The sequence below is a fragment of the Idiotropiscis lumnitzeri genome, chromosome 5 (assembly GCF_059441095.1).
Source record: "Idiotropiscis lumnitzeri isolate Australia: NSW breed Sydney's pygmy pipehorse chromosome 5, RoL_Ilum_1.0, whole genome shotgun sequence".
In the NCBI taxonomy this organism is placed as follows: domain Eukaryota; kingdom Metazoa; phylum Chordata; class Actinopteri; order Syngnathiformes; family Syngnathidae; genus Idiotropiscis; species Idiotropiscis lumnitzeri.
In genome coordinates, this window is record NC_142395.1 from 24919809 (window position 1) to 24935663 (window position 15855).

The 15855-nt window shown below is 40.6% G+C and overlaps 1 protein-coding gene across 2 annotated transcripts in view; it reads left to right on the top strand.

Annotated features, from left to right (window-relative positions):
* Nucleotides 1-15855, top strand: part of mdga1 (MAM domain containing glycosylphosphatidylinositol anchor 1) — a 148919-nt gene that overhangs the window by 35658 nt on the left and 97406 nt on the right. For both annotated transcript variants that reach the window (XM_088296407.1, XM_088296408.1), the window contains exon 3: nucleotides 8325-8464. In XM_088296407.1, the coding sequence (XP_088152533.1) occupies nucleotides 8325-8464 (140 nt within the window). The remainder of the gene's footprint in view (nucleotides 1-8324; nucleotides 8465-15855) is intronic.

Sequence of the window (15855 nt, forward strand, 5' to 3'; positions counted from 1 at the left end):
AATTAATTTAGTATTCCTGTTCAGCAGCATTAACTTTCAAACACTTTCCCAAACCTTCAGATTTTTTTTTCTTCCTTCCCCATTCCTCTTTTCTCCCCCAGCCGTTCACACTCCATCCAGCCTTTAATTCCTGCTCTCCACTTTTTCCTTCCTTCCGCCCACTTCACCTTGATTGTCCGCCGCTGCGTCTTCAACTACTCCTCATGCACAAGGAATTCTTCTTCTCGTTATCCGCTTGTGTGTGTGTGTGCGTGTGTTTGTGTGTGTGTGTCATTAAAAATGAGTTGGCGTATTACGGTTGAGCAGAATTAGGTCATGTCGACAGTCAGGCAGACGGATGATGCGGGCCTCACGACCTCCCGTGCTACCTCGCCTTCGTCTCCGAAATATAAAGCGCCTCTTACTGCGCTCTCCTCTTCCCTCCCTGTCATCCTGAGGTTACATTCCCGTTGGCCTCAGCTGCCTCCGCTCTCCTCTCCATCATGGCACACTGGTGTAAAATGGAAGAATTATTCCATGCCTCTCCTCATCATCCCCGTACTATTCCGGCGAGCTTGACCGGAATCACCATATGTTACACCTAAGGAGGTTTAGGTGGCATATGCTCGCGTAGTCAAAGTAAAAGAAGCTGGACCTTTTGCTGCAGGTTTTTAAGTCTCCTCACCAGCTGCTACCATCCCCTTGCTTGTTCATCTCCCCTGTCTTTTGCTCACCTCATTGGTTCTTGCCATAACAGATGCTCTGAGACACCCAGAGGTTGGTGGGAATGATGAGGGAGGGCCGGCGAGCACATCGGAAACAATCCTTATTCTTATAATGTCTTGTTTGCGACACGTGCTACATGTGTCTGTCCCTTGTCTCGATGGTCAATCTGATCATGATATTGAATGCCAAAGGGAGAGCCCACAGGAGCATTTAATATGACTTCATATGATATAAGAATCTTATTCATAATAAAATACTGCATTTTCCGGACTATAAGGCGCACATGTGTAAAAGCGGCAGCAACTCTTTTCTGGGGAAAAAAAGGATATACAAGACGCACCAGTTTTCAATGATGGAAAAAAAATGTGCTGTTTATTGCATGTACAGAATTATTTTGTACCGTCAATGCACATAAAGGTACATGAACAGATTGTTAAAACAGTGCCTTTTAACATGGCAACAACTTTGCTAATTAAAACAGAACAAACCCAAGAGAAAAAAAAATCGAGATTTATTTTGCGTATTTTCTGAACTATAGAGCGCCCCTACTGGTGAAAGAAAAATCCACAGAAAAGCCGCACTGTTGTATGAGCCGAATGGTTCAAAATTTAGGAAAAAAAGTGGTGGCTTATAATCCGGAAAATATGGTAATTGCAAATCACAAATTCGACAGGATGATCCCCCACCCCGTATACGGAAACAATTAGGAATCATTTGATTGATTCAGTGTCACTCACTATTTTCAAATAATCTACAAAATATAAGAGAGCCGCAGTGAGGCTTCTTATTGACTCAAACGGACGATCTCACCCTAATTTGGACGTCATTATGTTTGCTTCCAGTTGGTTTTAGAATTGATTTTACGATTTTACTGATGACTTTTAAAGCACACACATTTATGGATATGGCTCCAAGCTACATTGCTAATTTTTTTTTAACCCTTCATGAGCCAGTCTGCAGCCTCAGAGAATTTAACTCATACACTACCAGCCGAGTAAAAAAAAAAAAAAAAAGGATCTTTGACGTCTTTAGCCGTCAATGGAAATAAATGAGTTCAGGTTTAATTGGAAGGAATTGCAAAACTAAAGACCATGGCGTCTCTCACCGTATAAAATCTGTTTGCAAGTCCCGTAATAGGAATCTCGACTTCAATGACATGTCCAACTTTTGTTTTTAAGCTTACATTTATGCAGAATCAAAGCCAGCCTGTTTTCAATTGGGACACTTTTTTTTTTTTTTTTCAATTGCACGATTTGGTTTCGCTAACACTCAGCCACCTCTTGCTCTGTTCTCATTTCACTTGCATCCATCTACAAAAAAGATCTAAGTCGTTCTCATCTCTTTGACGCTCATTTCTTTTATCTTTTCATCCTGGTGAAGAAGCTACAAAGTTGCAGAATTTTTGGATTGAAAGTTGAAAGCAAAGTCACGTTTGAGTGAAATACTGATCATGTGGCGTCATCCAAAATGTTCTTTCAGGCTTAGTTTGAAAAGAAAACAGCAAGAAGTTTACATTTTTATGACCACGCTTGTAATGCGCAATCGCTTTCTGTGTCGGATGTTTTCAAATAGTATCGTGGTCTAACCGTGACCTGATCTGCAAATTAATTTCAAGGACAAGATTTTGTATTTTTTCTTAATAGCATATTTTAAAAAAATGAAACGAAAAAAAAGCTGTAAACCTTTGTTCAACATACTTTCGTTCCAAACCCAAATCAAACCTTGACCTTGCACTGTATTATAATAAAACTGTACGACTGAAATTAAATAAATTTCAGTATAGACGTTGCCCAAAGGAAAGAGGAAAAAAAGCGAGGAAAAAAAAAATCACTGCTAAAAAAAAATAATCATGTTTGTTTGGATGAAAACTTTCTGGATCGACGAATAAATTTACTTGCGCAGTCAAGACAAATCTACAAACTAGAGGTAGGCTACTTATACTACTATCAAAACATTCGTAATTCTTTTTCATGTTGGCTTGTTTGAAGGAGAATCGTTCCTCTTGTTGTTAGGGGCAATTTAGAGTGTTCAATCAACCTGTCACGCATCTTTTTGGAATGTGGGAGGACACCGGAGTACCCGGAGAAAACCCACGCAGACACAGGGAGAACATGCCAACACCACACAGGATGCCGGAGCTGGAATCAAACCCACGACCTCTGCACTGTGAGGCCATCGTGCTAACCAGTCGTCCACCGTGCCGCTCGGCTGTTTGCATGTTCCTTGCCAGTCGCCTTGACCGGTTTCCACTCACGATTTCATGAGTTTTGGTGAGCGGCCAAAATCATGCTTACTGCAATTACACGTCAAATATCACATTCGAACAAATGCGCAGTACAACTTTTTCACAACCCGTCTGTAGAATTATTTATTTATTTATTTATTTGTTTATTTTATATTTGATATATTTTTTTAGCAAATCAAATTTGTTGTTTCCGAAAAAATTACGCTCGCTGGTATTTGTGAATAAACAAACACGCAAACGGGCAAAACAAGCTCCTCACTGCTCTAAATCCGAGCTGCTCGTGTTTGTGTCGGGCGTATGCGTGCGCTTGTTTTTGGAATTTGACTTCATGGGTGAGCACATTAACAGCAACTTGCCCGTTGATTGAAAGCATGAATAAGGTTACGGAGGGTAGGCCTTTCATGTATGGCGGCCATTTACCGGTCAGGTCGAATGTTAAATCAATGCGGCGGGCATGTTTTGATATCCAGAGCTCCGATCGAGCTATCATGAAAGGGGACTCGTGGGAGTTGGATGGGGTCACGACACTGGCGCTTTAGATCTTTTCGCTCTGTATACTAAGAGTATTTTGTTGTTGTTGTTCCGTGTATGCCGTGTGAAGGAATCTCTTGGCGGCATCACCATCCGCAACGTTTTTCTTTTTTTTTTTTTTCTCTTTTTCTATCTTCATTTCCTATGTTAGCCTTTCCTTTCCCGCCGTGACGGCAGAGGAAGTTCCAAAGCGCCTCAGCGGCCTCTTGCGAACCAAGGGAATCCAGTCGGAGCTCATCTGCATGCACGAGCGGCCCCATAAAGTAACTACACATATCAATCACATTCTGCGTGGCTCCGCCTTCCAACGGATTCATGACTCTCCAGAAACACCGACACATGCATTCGGGCGTACACTACTCACAAAGACCCACTAGCCACTCTCACACACATTCCAAGCGGGGCTCTGTCAAGAACTTTTTAAGCAGCTTTTCAATGTCCTCGTTAGTTGTTGAGATCGTTTTCCTGTCGCCTGTACACAAAAAAAAAAAAAAAAAAAGAATTGCTGGCTGTGAGGACTCATTAACTCAGAGTGGCTATTTGCCAATATTTTCCGCACGTGACAAATGTGCATTGAATGTTTCCAACCATGTGCCGACAACACAGTCAATCAGCGTCCTATGGGATTTTTTTTATTTATTTATTTTTTTGATCGATGGATTATCATAGTTGGATGGATTCCTGCTGGAGCAGCGGCTTCTGAAGACTGATCGTCGTCTTTCATGCTAACTCATGTCTGAGCAGCACGGAACGCGTCTCCAGTGCTCGAGATTTTGGAAGGATTTCACAAGAGGGACGTTGCTTAATGTAGTCCTCCCAATGTGACAGCACGACTGAAGATCTGGTGCCAGTTCACAACGTCAAACCCACGTTTGTCAACCATTCACCTATTTTCTGTTGCGCTATACCACGTTACCAGTCAATTACAGGGCAATGATTTGTAATCTTTTCTTGTTCTTTCATCGATTAGTGTCCTTTTCCTGAGCAAGGATACTCGTGGTTTTAAATGATCGGAATATTTTGGGTGGAGTAAGCATGTTCTCACATTGCTTGCCTTTTTCTTTCTCTGGGCACTTCTGGCTTCGTGCAAAATTCCAATAAAATGCATGTTAGGTTAAGTGCATTGAAGAGTTGAAAGCAGGAATGCAAACATTTTTTTATTTATTTATTTTTTTTACGCTTGGCTTATTTTGTCCGCTTTGCTTGTGAATTTTAACAGTTTTTGTGTTTGAATATTTTTTTACTCGCATGACTTTCTTGGATGAAATCAGCCAGAGATGCATAGTCCGGACAACATTCCAGTGTATGAATAGCACACTGCAAACACACTTAAAACACTTCAAAAACAGGATTATGAAATTAAGAAAAATCATTTTGTATGGAAGTGTAACATTTTTGGCTCGCATCTTCTTAAATTTATCGTACCACTTAGATGAAATAAATTGGTGGCTAATAAGTCAACTAGTTTGCTTGAATTTTGCCAATGTACTAGCTTACTAGACTTTGCTGGCGGATAGCGCCATTGTATGTGCGTGCACGGCGACACATGCAACAGTTCTCTGACTTACTGGTTGACCAGTACGTCACTCAAGTGCCAAATTTCATTCTGGCAGATAGGCTGACGTCTACTTTTTTTTTTTAATACCATGGGATCGAACCACACTCTCTTGGCGATCGAATGGTTAATCACTATCTCTAAAGTGCCCATCGGTGCAAATGTGATTGTGAGCAGTTGTTAGTTTATATGAGCCAAGTGTCGACTCTTAGTCTCGCCTTTCCGTGTGGTCTCACCGTTCATTCGATCATTGGCGCATCAGAGATGTGCCACTAGCTTCTCTTTATTTGCCTCCAACCTTCAGTCAGAACTCGCCCAAACGTGGACTGCAATTTTTGTTCCTCCCATCCTTCTTTCTCCATCATCCCCGTGTCTCGCATTTCTTTCCCTCCCGCTCCATCCACCACGTATCTGCCTCTCTGCGATCAGACAACTGACGCTGCCAAGCTGCCGGAGGCGGGAGCAGACAGTGGAGCCGCTCCATCCAACCTTCCTCTCCTGAGAGGCAAACTAATGCGGACACGCCAATCAGCTTTAAGCAGACAATTATTCACCATTTATATCAGCTCTCTGTCTTCTGAACTTATTCCCACACTAGTCCGAGATCAAGCACACAAGACTCTTTCAGTTGTGTGATCCGCTGAATGTTCAGACTCAAAGTTCGGCGAGCATGATAATGTGTGCAGAGGGCATGCAGAGATGTTGTCTTTGCTCTCAAGACATGACCCTCCCTCCCACAGCGACTGCTACGAACATACCCTTCAACATAGCCTTCGTTCTGCAGTGTATACACGTTGCCGTCATCTTCAAACCAGTGGAAATTTTATTATTTCACTTGGAATGGATATCGTAAATTCTGTCATGATCCATTCACACGCAATGATGAAAAGTAGAACAACGGAGTGCGCGCCTTTGATTGCGCGACTGAAAATGGCAGGAGAGTGGGAATGGTGTGGTGTCCAGTTTTGTAGTTTCAACTGGAAGGTGGAAATGAAGGAATGAATTTCAAAAAGTAATGTGCGTGCATGGTGCGCACCAGCATTGCCATGCGCGCAGAGAGAGTGCGAGCATTGCGCAATTGCTCACGTGCGCAGCTTGGAGGGAACATTGCCTCCAGGCGCTCTCTTCAAAATAGGAGAGGTGCAAGTGAAGGAGCTTGGCCACAAAAAGAGAGAGAAAAAGAAAAGGAGGGCAACTTTAAACCACCGATATTGGCTAAAACTGTGAAAAAAAAATAAAAGAGGGCTACTTTCAACCATCATGTTTATAAAGTATTGTGAAATTGTGTTATGGGAGCATTAAAAACATGCACTTGCACAAATATGACCAGATGAGGATCATGGATACCACCAACTCATGGTACCCTACAAAAAAAAGATTTTTTTATTTAATTAATTTTTTATTTTTTTTTGGGCGGTGCTGCGTATTTTACAGGGGTACAGAGTATAAATATTTGAGAGTAAATCTAATTCATTTATTTTTAAAACTGCGGTGTACTGTAAAAATACAATTAAACAGTTATCCTACTGTTATGTTCTGTAATCCAAAATGCCATAGTATACTCTTAAAATAAAAAAAATGCTGTATAAAATTATCACGCCACCCACTGTTGTCCTCAGGTAATAAATCAATCCATCCAATCCATCATCTTTATCCTCACGAGGGCAAGTTGTATCAGTCTGTATATGTTGTGATTAAAAATACAGTACTGTACTGTAAAAATGAATGCCATGAGAGGCATTGTAAAATAACAGCAAATTATTAGCATCTCTGCTGCCAGCAATTTTCTGTTATTTTCCCCAAACATTTTTTAATGTGCACCTAAAAAAATGCTTAATTCTCCAAATACCACCAACACTAAAATAAAATGGCGCAAAAGGCTAAAATGTATATTTAATATATTTATATTTAATATATGTACAGTTTTAACATTAACACTATGCTTGAATTGCGTTCAAGTTAAATGAAAAGCTGTACCCAAATGATTGCTTGACAATAATCAATTATTGCATTAAAAGCAAATGTATTGAACTTAAAAGTTAAATACAACTGAATTGTACGATGGCAGTGATTAATCCACCTACCACTAGAGGGAGCCTGTGTAACACGAGTGGCACCTGTACGACACTTCGGAAATCGCTATTGTTGAGTGGCTGTTCTAAAATGATTGATGTTCCAAAGCAATCCTTTTTTTTGTTTTTAATTACGACTTGTGTTAAAGAGACCCTACATTAAGGAAGCTTTTGCCTTGACTTTTTTTTCTCTCAACCGTTTCTCCGTTAAAAAAAAAAAGCAGATGTGTGAACATGAATCTTGAACATGCGATGAGCTACGGCATTATACCTGATGTGAGCTGAAGTTGTAAGGTGAACAGGCCGCCCACTCGCTTGCTGTCTGTTCAGTGATAACAGTTGTAGAGCACCGTGAGGATTTGTTCTCCACGTGAATCGATTCTAATCACATCATTGTGCTGTCCCGACTCCCGCGACTCTCCCGGGGACTTAACGCTCCTCTCTGGGCTTTTTTTCTTCCTCGCCCGCTGTTTCGTTACGCCCCCCCCTCCTCTTTTCAGTCTCCCCTCATCACAGGGGGTGGGGGGGGGTGAGGACAGTTGATGCTAATTGCTCGCAAGCCAGGGCTCTTCATAGGTCACTCGGAGCCTTTGGGGGATTCATTAGTAATGAAGTCCATTTGAAAATTTGGAGTGCTGTATGTGTTGGATGGAGAAAGAAAAATATTTGAGTACAGTGTAATGCAACAATATGTAGAATATGAAATGTCATCTGTTTGTATTTGAAAGTAGGTAAATATGATATTTCTGACAGGTAATTGCAAATGATTTAGTAATTCAAATAACAATATGCAATTTGCCATGCCATTCTAAAATGAACTCTGCTTGGCAAAATTTTTTTCCACAATAGACTGCAAGGAGAATGTTTCGTGCATTACCATGGTGACTCCAATTCACCTACTTTGGTGTTCTGTATATTAGCAATAGTCAGTCCTTCACACTGCCTACACAGCTACTCATCGCTTGAAAGTTAGTAATCAAAACAGAGCACAAAAATACTTTTTTTTTCAACTTTAAAAATCACATCTTTCCCCAGTTCGAATTTTGGAGTCTATTTTTCTCGTATTTTCCGTGTGTGACGTATTGATAAAGCACCAGTGTTCAGATAAAGTTCTTGACCTTTTCGCGCTCCAGAGATCTTACTGATTACGTAATCTGCTTTTCCTCCCGCATCTTCCGACGGCCTGCCCGTCTCACCACCCGTGCACGCACCAAAGCTCCTGCCAACGCCCAGATTGTGCACTCGGGTGCCGCGTGCAACGTCAAGGACGATAACATCAGTGAGAGGATCTACACCATCAAAGAGGGCGACACGCTTGTGCTTCAGTGCATCGTGAAAGGACACCCGAGACCACAGGTGAGCTCCCGCATCTGCTGCTTGTTTTCAAGTTTTTTTTTTATTTGATTTTATATACGCATCCTGTCTTCTTGGGAGGCCTTCAAATTTGAAGTGAGGATTTCAAAATTTGCCCAATGGGCTCTTTGCGCATGCCTGATGACTTGACCTATAGGATGACCTTGTGCAAAGCTGCAACTCAACAACCACTGCTCTGATTTCCATGAAACGTTATGTAGAGGTCCGGCATGTTGAAATTAGTACATTTTGGTGTGATTCCAGATTTGTAATTTTTAGTAATATTACGGGGATAACATACCCCCTTTTATCCATCCATCCATCCATTTTCTTCCGCTTATGTGGGGTAGCTTTAACAGGGATGCCCAGACTTCCCGCTCCCTAGCCACTTCATCCAGCTCCTCCGGGTCTTCCCAAGGCTGTCAGTTCTAAAATTTGACCGAGGGGCCGGACCAGAAGGAGATGGATGGAGTGTTTTGGTAACCTCTCCTCATCGGGAAAAAAAAAATCCATTTACTTTTAAATGAAAATGAAAAAAAGCATTACAACAAAATATCTGTCTTTGACACATCAGAGTATTTAGAAAATAAAACATTAACCAGGTTTATTCATTTAATTTTTTTCAAGTTCGGCGGGCCGGATTAAAACGTTTTTTACCTTGTCTTGTATTTTGGATCTTCCGTCATCCATTCTTGACTGTGGTTCAAAATTTCTTTTAAAAGTCCCAGCCTTCTTGTAGATTTTGATTTTAAGCCAACCTTTCAGTCAAGTATTGTATTTTGCCTCGGCGGGAGCCTGTGCTCTACTGTGTGGCCTAAGACATATTTCTGCATATTGTGTCACCAAAGTCTTGTTGATGTATAACAGTCACAGGCGTTCTTGAGAAAACGTATGTTGTAACTGATTCATCATGGCTGGATTTCGTAACAAACTCCGCTTCTCCCACGTGGCTTCCACTTTAGTGCTGTTTTTAAATTAGCAATTATAGCAAAGCCCGAGGCCTGATGAGGAGTTTGCTGTTAGGATGCATTAGCACCTTTTGTTAAAATTGGGCTTGTGTAACTTTTGGGACAAACATCACCTCGTAGAGGCGAATTCACTGCTGGCAAAAGCATGCCCTAGTCTGGAGAGAATTTGGATTTTAAAAGCTCTGTCGCTTTTGCGGTGGAAGCCGCGACACTTCGACTCCTCATCCTTTATGTTTTTACACTTGCGAAAGTGATTCGGGCAAAAGCAAATCCTTTTGACAAGCGACTGTTTCAATCCACTTTGCCGCCTCACATGAAAAAGTGCGGTGCACTTTTTAAAGCCAATCTGGCGTGAAGTGAAGAAGAACAAATGAATTTACGCAGCAGCTTTATGGGTCGCATATGTTGCCTTGCGTTCCAAGGCGGCTCTCAGTAGAGACTCCAAATGTAGTAAACGTTACAAGCACAACAAAATACCCACTTAATTCTTACCTTGTTTTGAGGCATATCCACACCCTTGCACTCCTTTAGGAGTCATCTTTTGCATTTGGATTATTTGAATACAAAAATGTGCTTGCTGTGTGTTATTGAATCAGAATCTACATAAACCAGATTTGTATCCCGAAAATATGTCATCCATTAGGCGCATCTCAACGGATGCGAGGAGGTTTAAAGTGGCCAAAGATGGAACCAAAACTTTTGAGATTTTCTTAATTTTGAATCTATTTTCAAAAGGTTAGAATCACCGGAAATCTTGCAAAACACAGAAACTGACGACGCAGATTTTTAATTTGTGTTCAATTTTCCAGCTAATTTACATTATTGATTCTTTGTCCAGAAAAGTTTGGCGAAACACAATGTTCTCGACCTCTTCAAAGTGTTTCTTACTAAATTCCACTGATGAAGACACGGACAGGAAACTCTTTCACACATATATGACTCAGCATCACAAGCAATTAGCACCCTTAGACACACTGCCCCCAGCAACAGATGACTTTCTTATCCATTCCAAAAGTGTTGCTTGACTGCCGATTTGGTCACAGCTTTTTCTTTCCTGAGGGAATTCCAATTGGAAAGAATGAGTTTGCGTCCCCTCTCGAGAGCATTTCACAAATGCCAACTGACTTTAATGTAAATTTTTTTTTTTTTAATCTTTTTTTTTTTTTTTTAGAAACTTCCCTCAGGTTTAAATGCTTCCTCCCCCGGTGCATGCTACACCCGTCGACCACGTTTAGTGAAGAATCTGTGAAAATTGCCTTGTGACAATCCGCGGCTGTTAAAAGAAGCAAAACAACAACCTGGTTTTCTGAGGGGCCTAATGAGGAACGAGAGCAAATAGGTGATGCTGGTGGAAACATCTGGTGTCCTGTGTTGAACTCAAGAGTGTATGGGTCGTGTTTGTGTGTGTAATGTGAGTGAGTGAGTGAGTGAGAGAGTGAGAGAGAGCGTGAGAGAGAGTGAGAGTGAGTGAGTGAGTGTGTGTGAGAGAGAGAGAGAGTGTGTGTGTGAGTGAGAGAGAGTGTGAGAGTGAGAGAGAGAGAGAGTGAGAGTGAGTGAGTGAGTGTGAGAGAGAGAGAGAGAGAGAGAGTGTGTGTGTGAGTGAGAGAGAGTGTGAGAGAGAGAGAGAGAGAGAGAGAGACGTGTGTGTTTTGTGTGGGTGTGTGTTAGGTGAGAAAAGCAGTGTTCCTCACGGGTGCACGTCCACTAGCATCACATCAACATGAATAAAACAGCGCTTGTGTGTTTATCCCTTGTTCTTCCTCTGTTTGTGTTTATATGAACAAAGTGCGTGTGCTACCGCCCCTCTTGCCTTGTGCAATTTTGAATGTTTCCTTTTTTTTTTAAATTTATTTATTTTTTTGTTTATTGGTACTCAAAGAGCTGCAATGGTAACTATTGTAAAAACAAAGAGGCAAAATCTAGCTGTATTTCTTTGGAGGTGAGGAAAAATGGAGGAAATTGTGTTGTCAGTTGTCTGAGGTGGCTGTGTGCTTTTGGTCATGCTTCAAAATTCAGGGGAACTCCAGACATCAAGAAGGTTATCAGTGAAGGCAAAAACAAAATGTGTGAAGCATGTATTGGTGGGTAAGAATCTGCCTGCTCTGTACAATATGAACAGAAGAATCAATGGGATTATAAATACATTATTAAATAAATTTGACCATACTTTATACACACTAGGAAATATTTGTAATAATTTTAATAATAATATGAAATATTTTAATATTATAGTACTACCACTCTGCAAACCCGAAAAGTTACGCACGACACATTTTTATGATGGTCTCACTTTCACTCGGGAACAAATTAATTCACATAACATTAATTCAGATGTCAGATTCTGATTCTCCCGGAATCATTCACATTTCAAATTTCTGGTTCCTCGTCTTGACTGTCCCTCAATGGCCAAGTTGCGTGAATTTCACAATCTGGCTATTATTGTGTTTTTTGTTTGCAGTAGTGTTGAACTGCTCTGCGTCACAATGAGAGCTGTTTATTTCGGTTTATGCATATGAGTGCAAGCCTTAGGTTGTTTATGGCAAAGCCGCATGCAGAGATACAGTACATTTCCAGAAAGGAAACCTTGGGGGCAGCGGCAATGAAACCGCATGATTAAATCTTCGACATATAAGCTGATAAAACAATATGGAGAGATAATGTAGGTTACCACGGGGGGTGGGGGGGGAAGCGACATTTTTATTATTGCTTTTATAACTACTTTTATTTTGTTTCTTGTCCTCACAATGCGTAAAATACATTAAAACCTAGTAAAGTGTAAACAGCTCATTAATTACAACTCCATGTCTGGACAAGCGTGCTGCCATCGCGGATACCTGATGATAATGTGAAAACATTTACAGATGTATACACACATGCGCGCACGCGTTGATGGGATCACAGGGTTGGAAAAGATAAGAAGGTTAGGACAATATAGCAGAAATTGAATGTAACATGATTTCAGGAGGAAAATAGCAAAAAGAGGTTCATTAAGGTGGAGATAAATTCAAAGATCAAGATTGTGCTGTAATTACCGTATTTTCCGGTTTATAAGCCACTACTTTTTCCCAAGACTTTGAACCGTGCGGCTAATAAACTAATGTGAAAGAGAAACGTAGTCGTTGTGCTGACCTCTGTGCCGATGTTCTCAATTGTCTCCCTTTGGGCATACTTCCTTTCCACTGTGCTCCATCAGCTGTATTGATCATGTGAGCCACGTCACCTGAGCCGCTGCCGCCGCCTTCTTCTCGTAGCTACAGTAGCTTATAGAATATTTCAGTTAATAGAAGACTCAAAAGAATCATGCAAAACATAGTTGTTATTTTGCTAAAATAAGTTTATGTAACGTGTTTCTTCACTTCCTCCTGTTACTGTCTTAACAATTAAGACCGTGCTTGAATTCAAGAATGTCTTGGTCTTGTTTCGGTCTGTGACTGGCCGAAATTGGGAGTTGGGAAATTCGTCAACTTCATCAATCTGATAATTAGGAGAAACACTTGATAAAACTACAAATGCCTTCAATGAATGTTATTTAACCCAAGTGGAACTGAAAGGTACGAGATGTAAGGACAAAACTGAGGGAGACAGGTCTACTAACTTAACGGAAATTAAATTTGGCTTCCTCAACCACAAAGACTTCATAGACAAAATGCAAAAGAAAAAAAAAAAGCTTTGTGTGGTGCCAATTCTGCTCTCTTTATCTCCATGCAAAGAAAGGGACAAGGATAAGCTTTCGCGAAAAAAAAAACAAACGCAGGTACTCTCATGTCAGTAAAATGCGGTAGCGTGCATAAGATTTAGTTTTTCAAGACATGTTATAGTTTGGCTAGCCTATAACGAATCCCAGAAATTGCCTACTTTTTTTGCTCTTTAGTTTCATTTCTTTCTTTCTTTATTTTTTTATAATTTAGTTGGAAAAAAAAGATTTTTGGATTTTTGGAAGAGTTGCAGACAATGTCTTTTTGCCTGTCAAATGTATTCAAGAAATAAAATGCTTTTTAAATGTTTGACAGGGTTTTCGAACTGGCAATTTTGTGATCTCGGTTTGTCACAGTCTCAGCTTGTCTCAGTTTTGGTCTTTTCTTGGTCTCAGCCAGTGATGACTAAATGAAGCTTCAAATCTGCTTCATGAAGCAGTTGTAGTATTTTTGGACTCCAGCAGATGGCACTCTCAGTTAAACTCTGAATTGCCATTTTTTTAAAACCCTTTATGTAAACTAACAGTGCCATCTACAGGACTCAAAAAAATACAACAACTGGTTCAAGAAGCAAATTTGAAGCTTCATTTTCCCATCTCTAATCTCAGCTCGTCTGAGTCTTTGGGCTCTATATTTATGCCCGGTGCAAGTGTAACGCCAACTGTGGTCCCAAATGCACAATTAGAAGTGGCCAATTTGCACCGTAGTGGGTGTGAACATAGCTGATTAGCTTTGCGGCTAATAGAAGCTGCTTTCCTCATTTCCTCTAAATCCATGCACGAGAGGCACACAGTGACCATGTAGGAGACGGAAGTGAGCAGAGTATGTTTTTAAGGAAGTGCAAACAGACCTCCACGGGCAGATAATGTTAACTTGGCCCAGGCGATCCTTTGCTCACCGCTGTGAAATGGGCACTTGGAGAGTGTCCTCCAACCGTTTTGTGTCTTAGCTTAAAAGCCACTTTCAGCTGGTCTAAAATGTTGTGTGCTTTGAGCCACCAAAATTGTCATGTGCCCCAGAGGCGTGTAAAACAAAATGCCCGCTATCTGCCGGGATACCCAGCATGGCGCAGCACGGTCTGCCAAATTCCCAAACACATTAAACGATGTTTGCACTGGCATAAAAATCAAGATGCGCCCGTTTTTACAACTTTGTGTGTGCACTGTCGACAAACATAGAGCCGTTATTCTTGACTCAGTCTCGACTCCCAAAAGCCTCGTCTTGTCTTGTTTTCGGTTAGTTCTTGTCTTGGGCGAGTTTTAATTTGTTTTTGAGTAGAAGAACAGTACAGTACAACAGATATGCAGTTGTTTAACAGATAGGTTTTCATGATGATGAGTTATTTGAGCTAAATGTGGGGTCACTGTCAAGGTGTCTCATTTCTGCTCTCGTCGTTGCGATGACTGATCGCAATTTATCATGACATTAATCTCCTTCATAACCAAGTCTTTGTAACGGTGTACCAACTTGTCGGCTTCAATGTGTCAAGTATATTTTAATGCATAGTAGTAGTGATAGACTGATATGCTGTTTTCGGGGCCGATACCTATAACGATTATTCGTAGTCATGGATGCCAATATTTGATGCCGATATTCATTTGTTGAAAAAAAAAGCTTAAAATGGTGTCAACATTTTGAAAAATTAAAACTCCAATACTTTACTCAGTTGAAATGCCTTTAAGCACATTTACAACAGCGATTTACAACATATGACAGCTTTTTTAGATGTTAGAAAACAGACAACTTAGTTTTAAAAGTCTAACAAAAAGTGCACGCTCAGCTGCTTGTCTTATAGTCCAATGAAAACAAACATCTCTTTAAAGTTTACTACAGCTTATAGTTTTCTATTAGTTGTGAGTCTCAGTAGACTAACATTTTTTACAATTTCGGCAAAGTCTGTTTCCTTTCCTTCCTAAGCTTAAGGGACGCCTCCCGTAGTGCGCGTGACTCGAGGTGAAAAAGCAAACCGGCAGCTTACTGCTAATTAGCTGCTACAAGGAACTAATCAGGTAGTGCTGTGGGCGAGACAATCAGCTTCTGCACGCAGGGCCACGAGCACAGCAGAGAGAAAGAGAGATCTGTGCTGCAGCGAGCCAAAATAAAGCAGCCTTTAATTTATCGGCCTTGAAAGTTAAAAAAAAGGCTGAGGCCGATAATCAGCAAAATGCCTTGATAATCGGCCCGACCGATAATCGGTCTATCACTACATAGTAGTCATATGCCGTAATATATCTCAGTATGCTGGAAAAAAATCATCTTTAAATTGTTGAAATATGTTTAACCTTGAAAACGGGTGTATAAATAATTAATTTCAAGGAGTCACCAGATAAAAAAAAAAAAGATAAAAATCATTTTTTGCAGTCAACACAAGTTACATAAAGTTGAGCTTGTGATTTCTTTTTTTTCCCCCTCTCCTCTCCCCAGAAGTTTGTATTTGCCTGTGGGTGCTCACAGTGTATTGTGGCTTCTTTATTATTTATGACTGCATTCCAGTTTATCAAGAACGTCCTCATAATTCTCTCTCTATGCCGCCATCAGAGAGACAATACACCAACAAATTTGTGGTGACAACATTTAAATGAATTTATTGATGAAGGCCCGATGCAGAATCTGAAAAGCGTTGTAGTTAATTTATTAGATAAGTGGTTTCATTTCATACAAAAATCTTTTATCCATAACCTCTGGCTTTGCAACTGCAATGTGGCATGTATAATAGCTCCATTTAAGATCA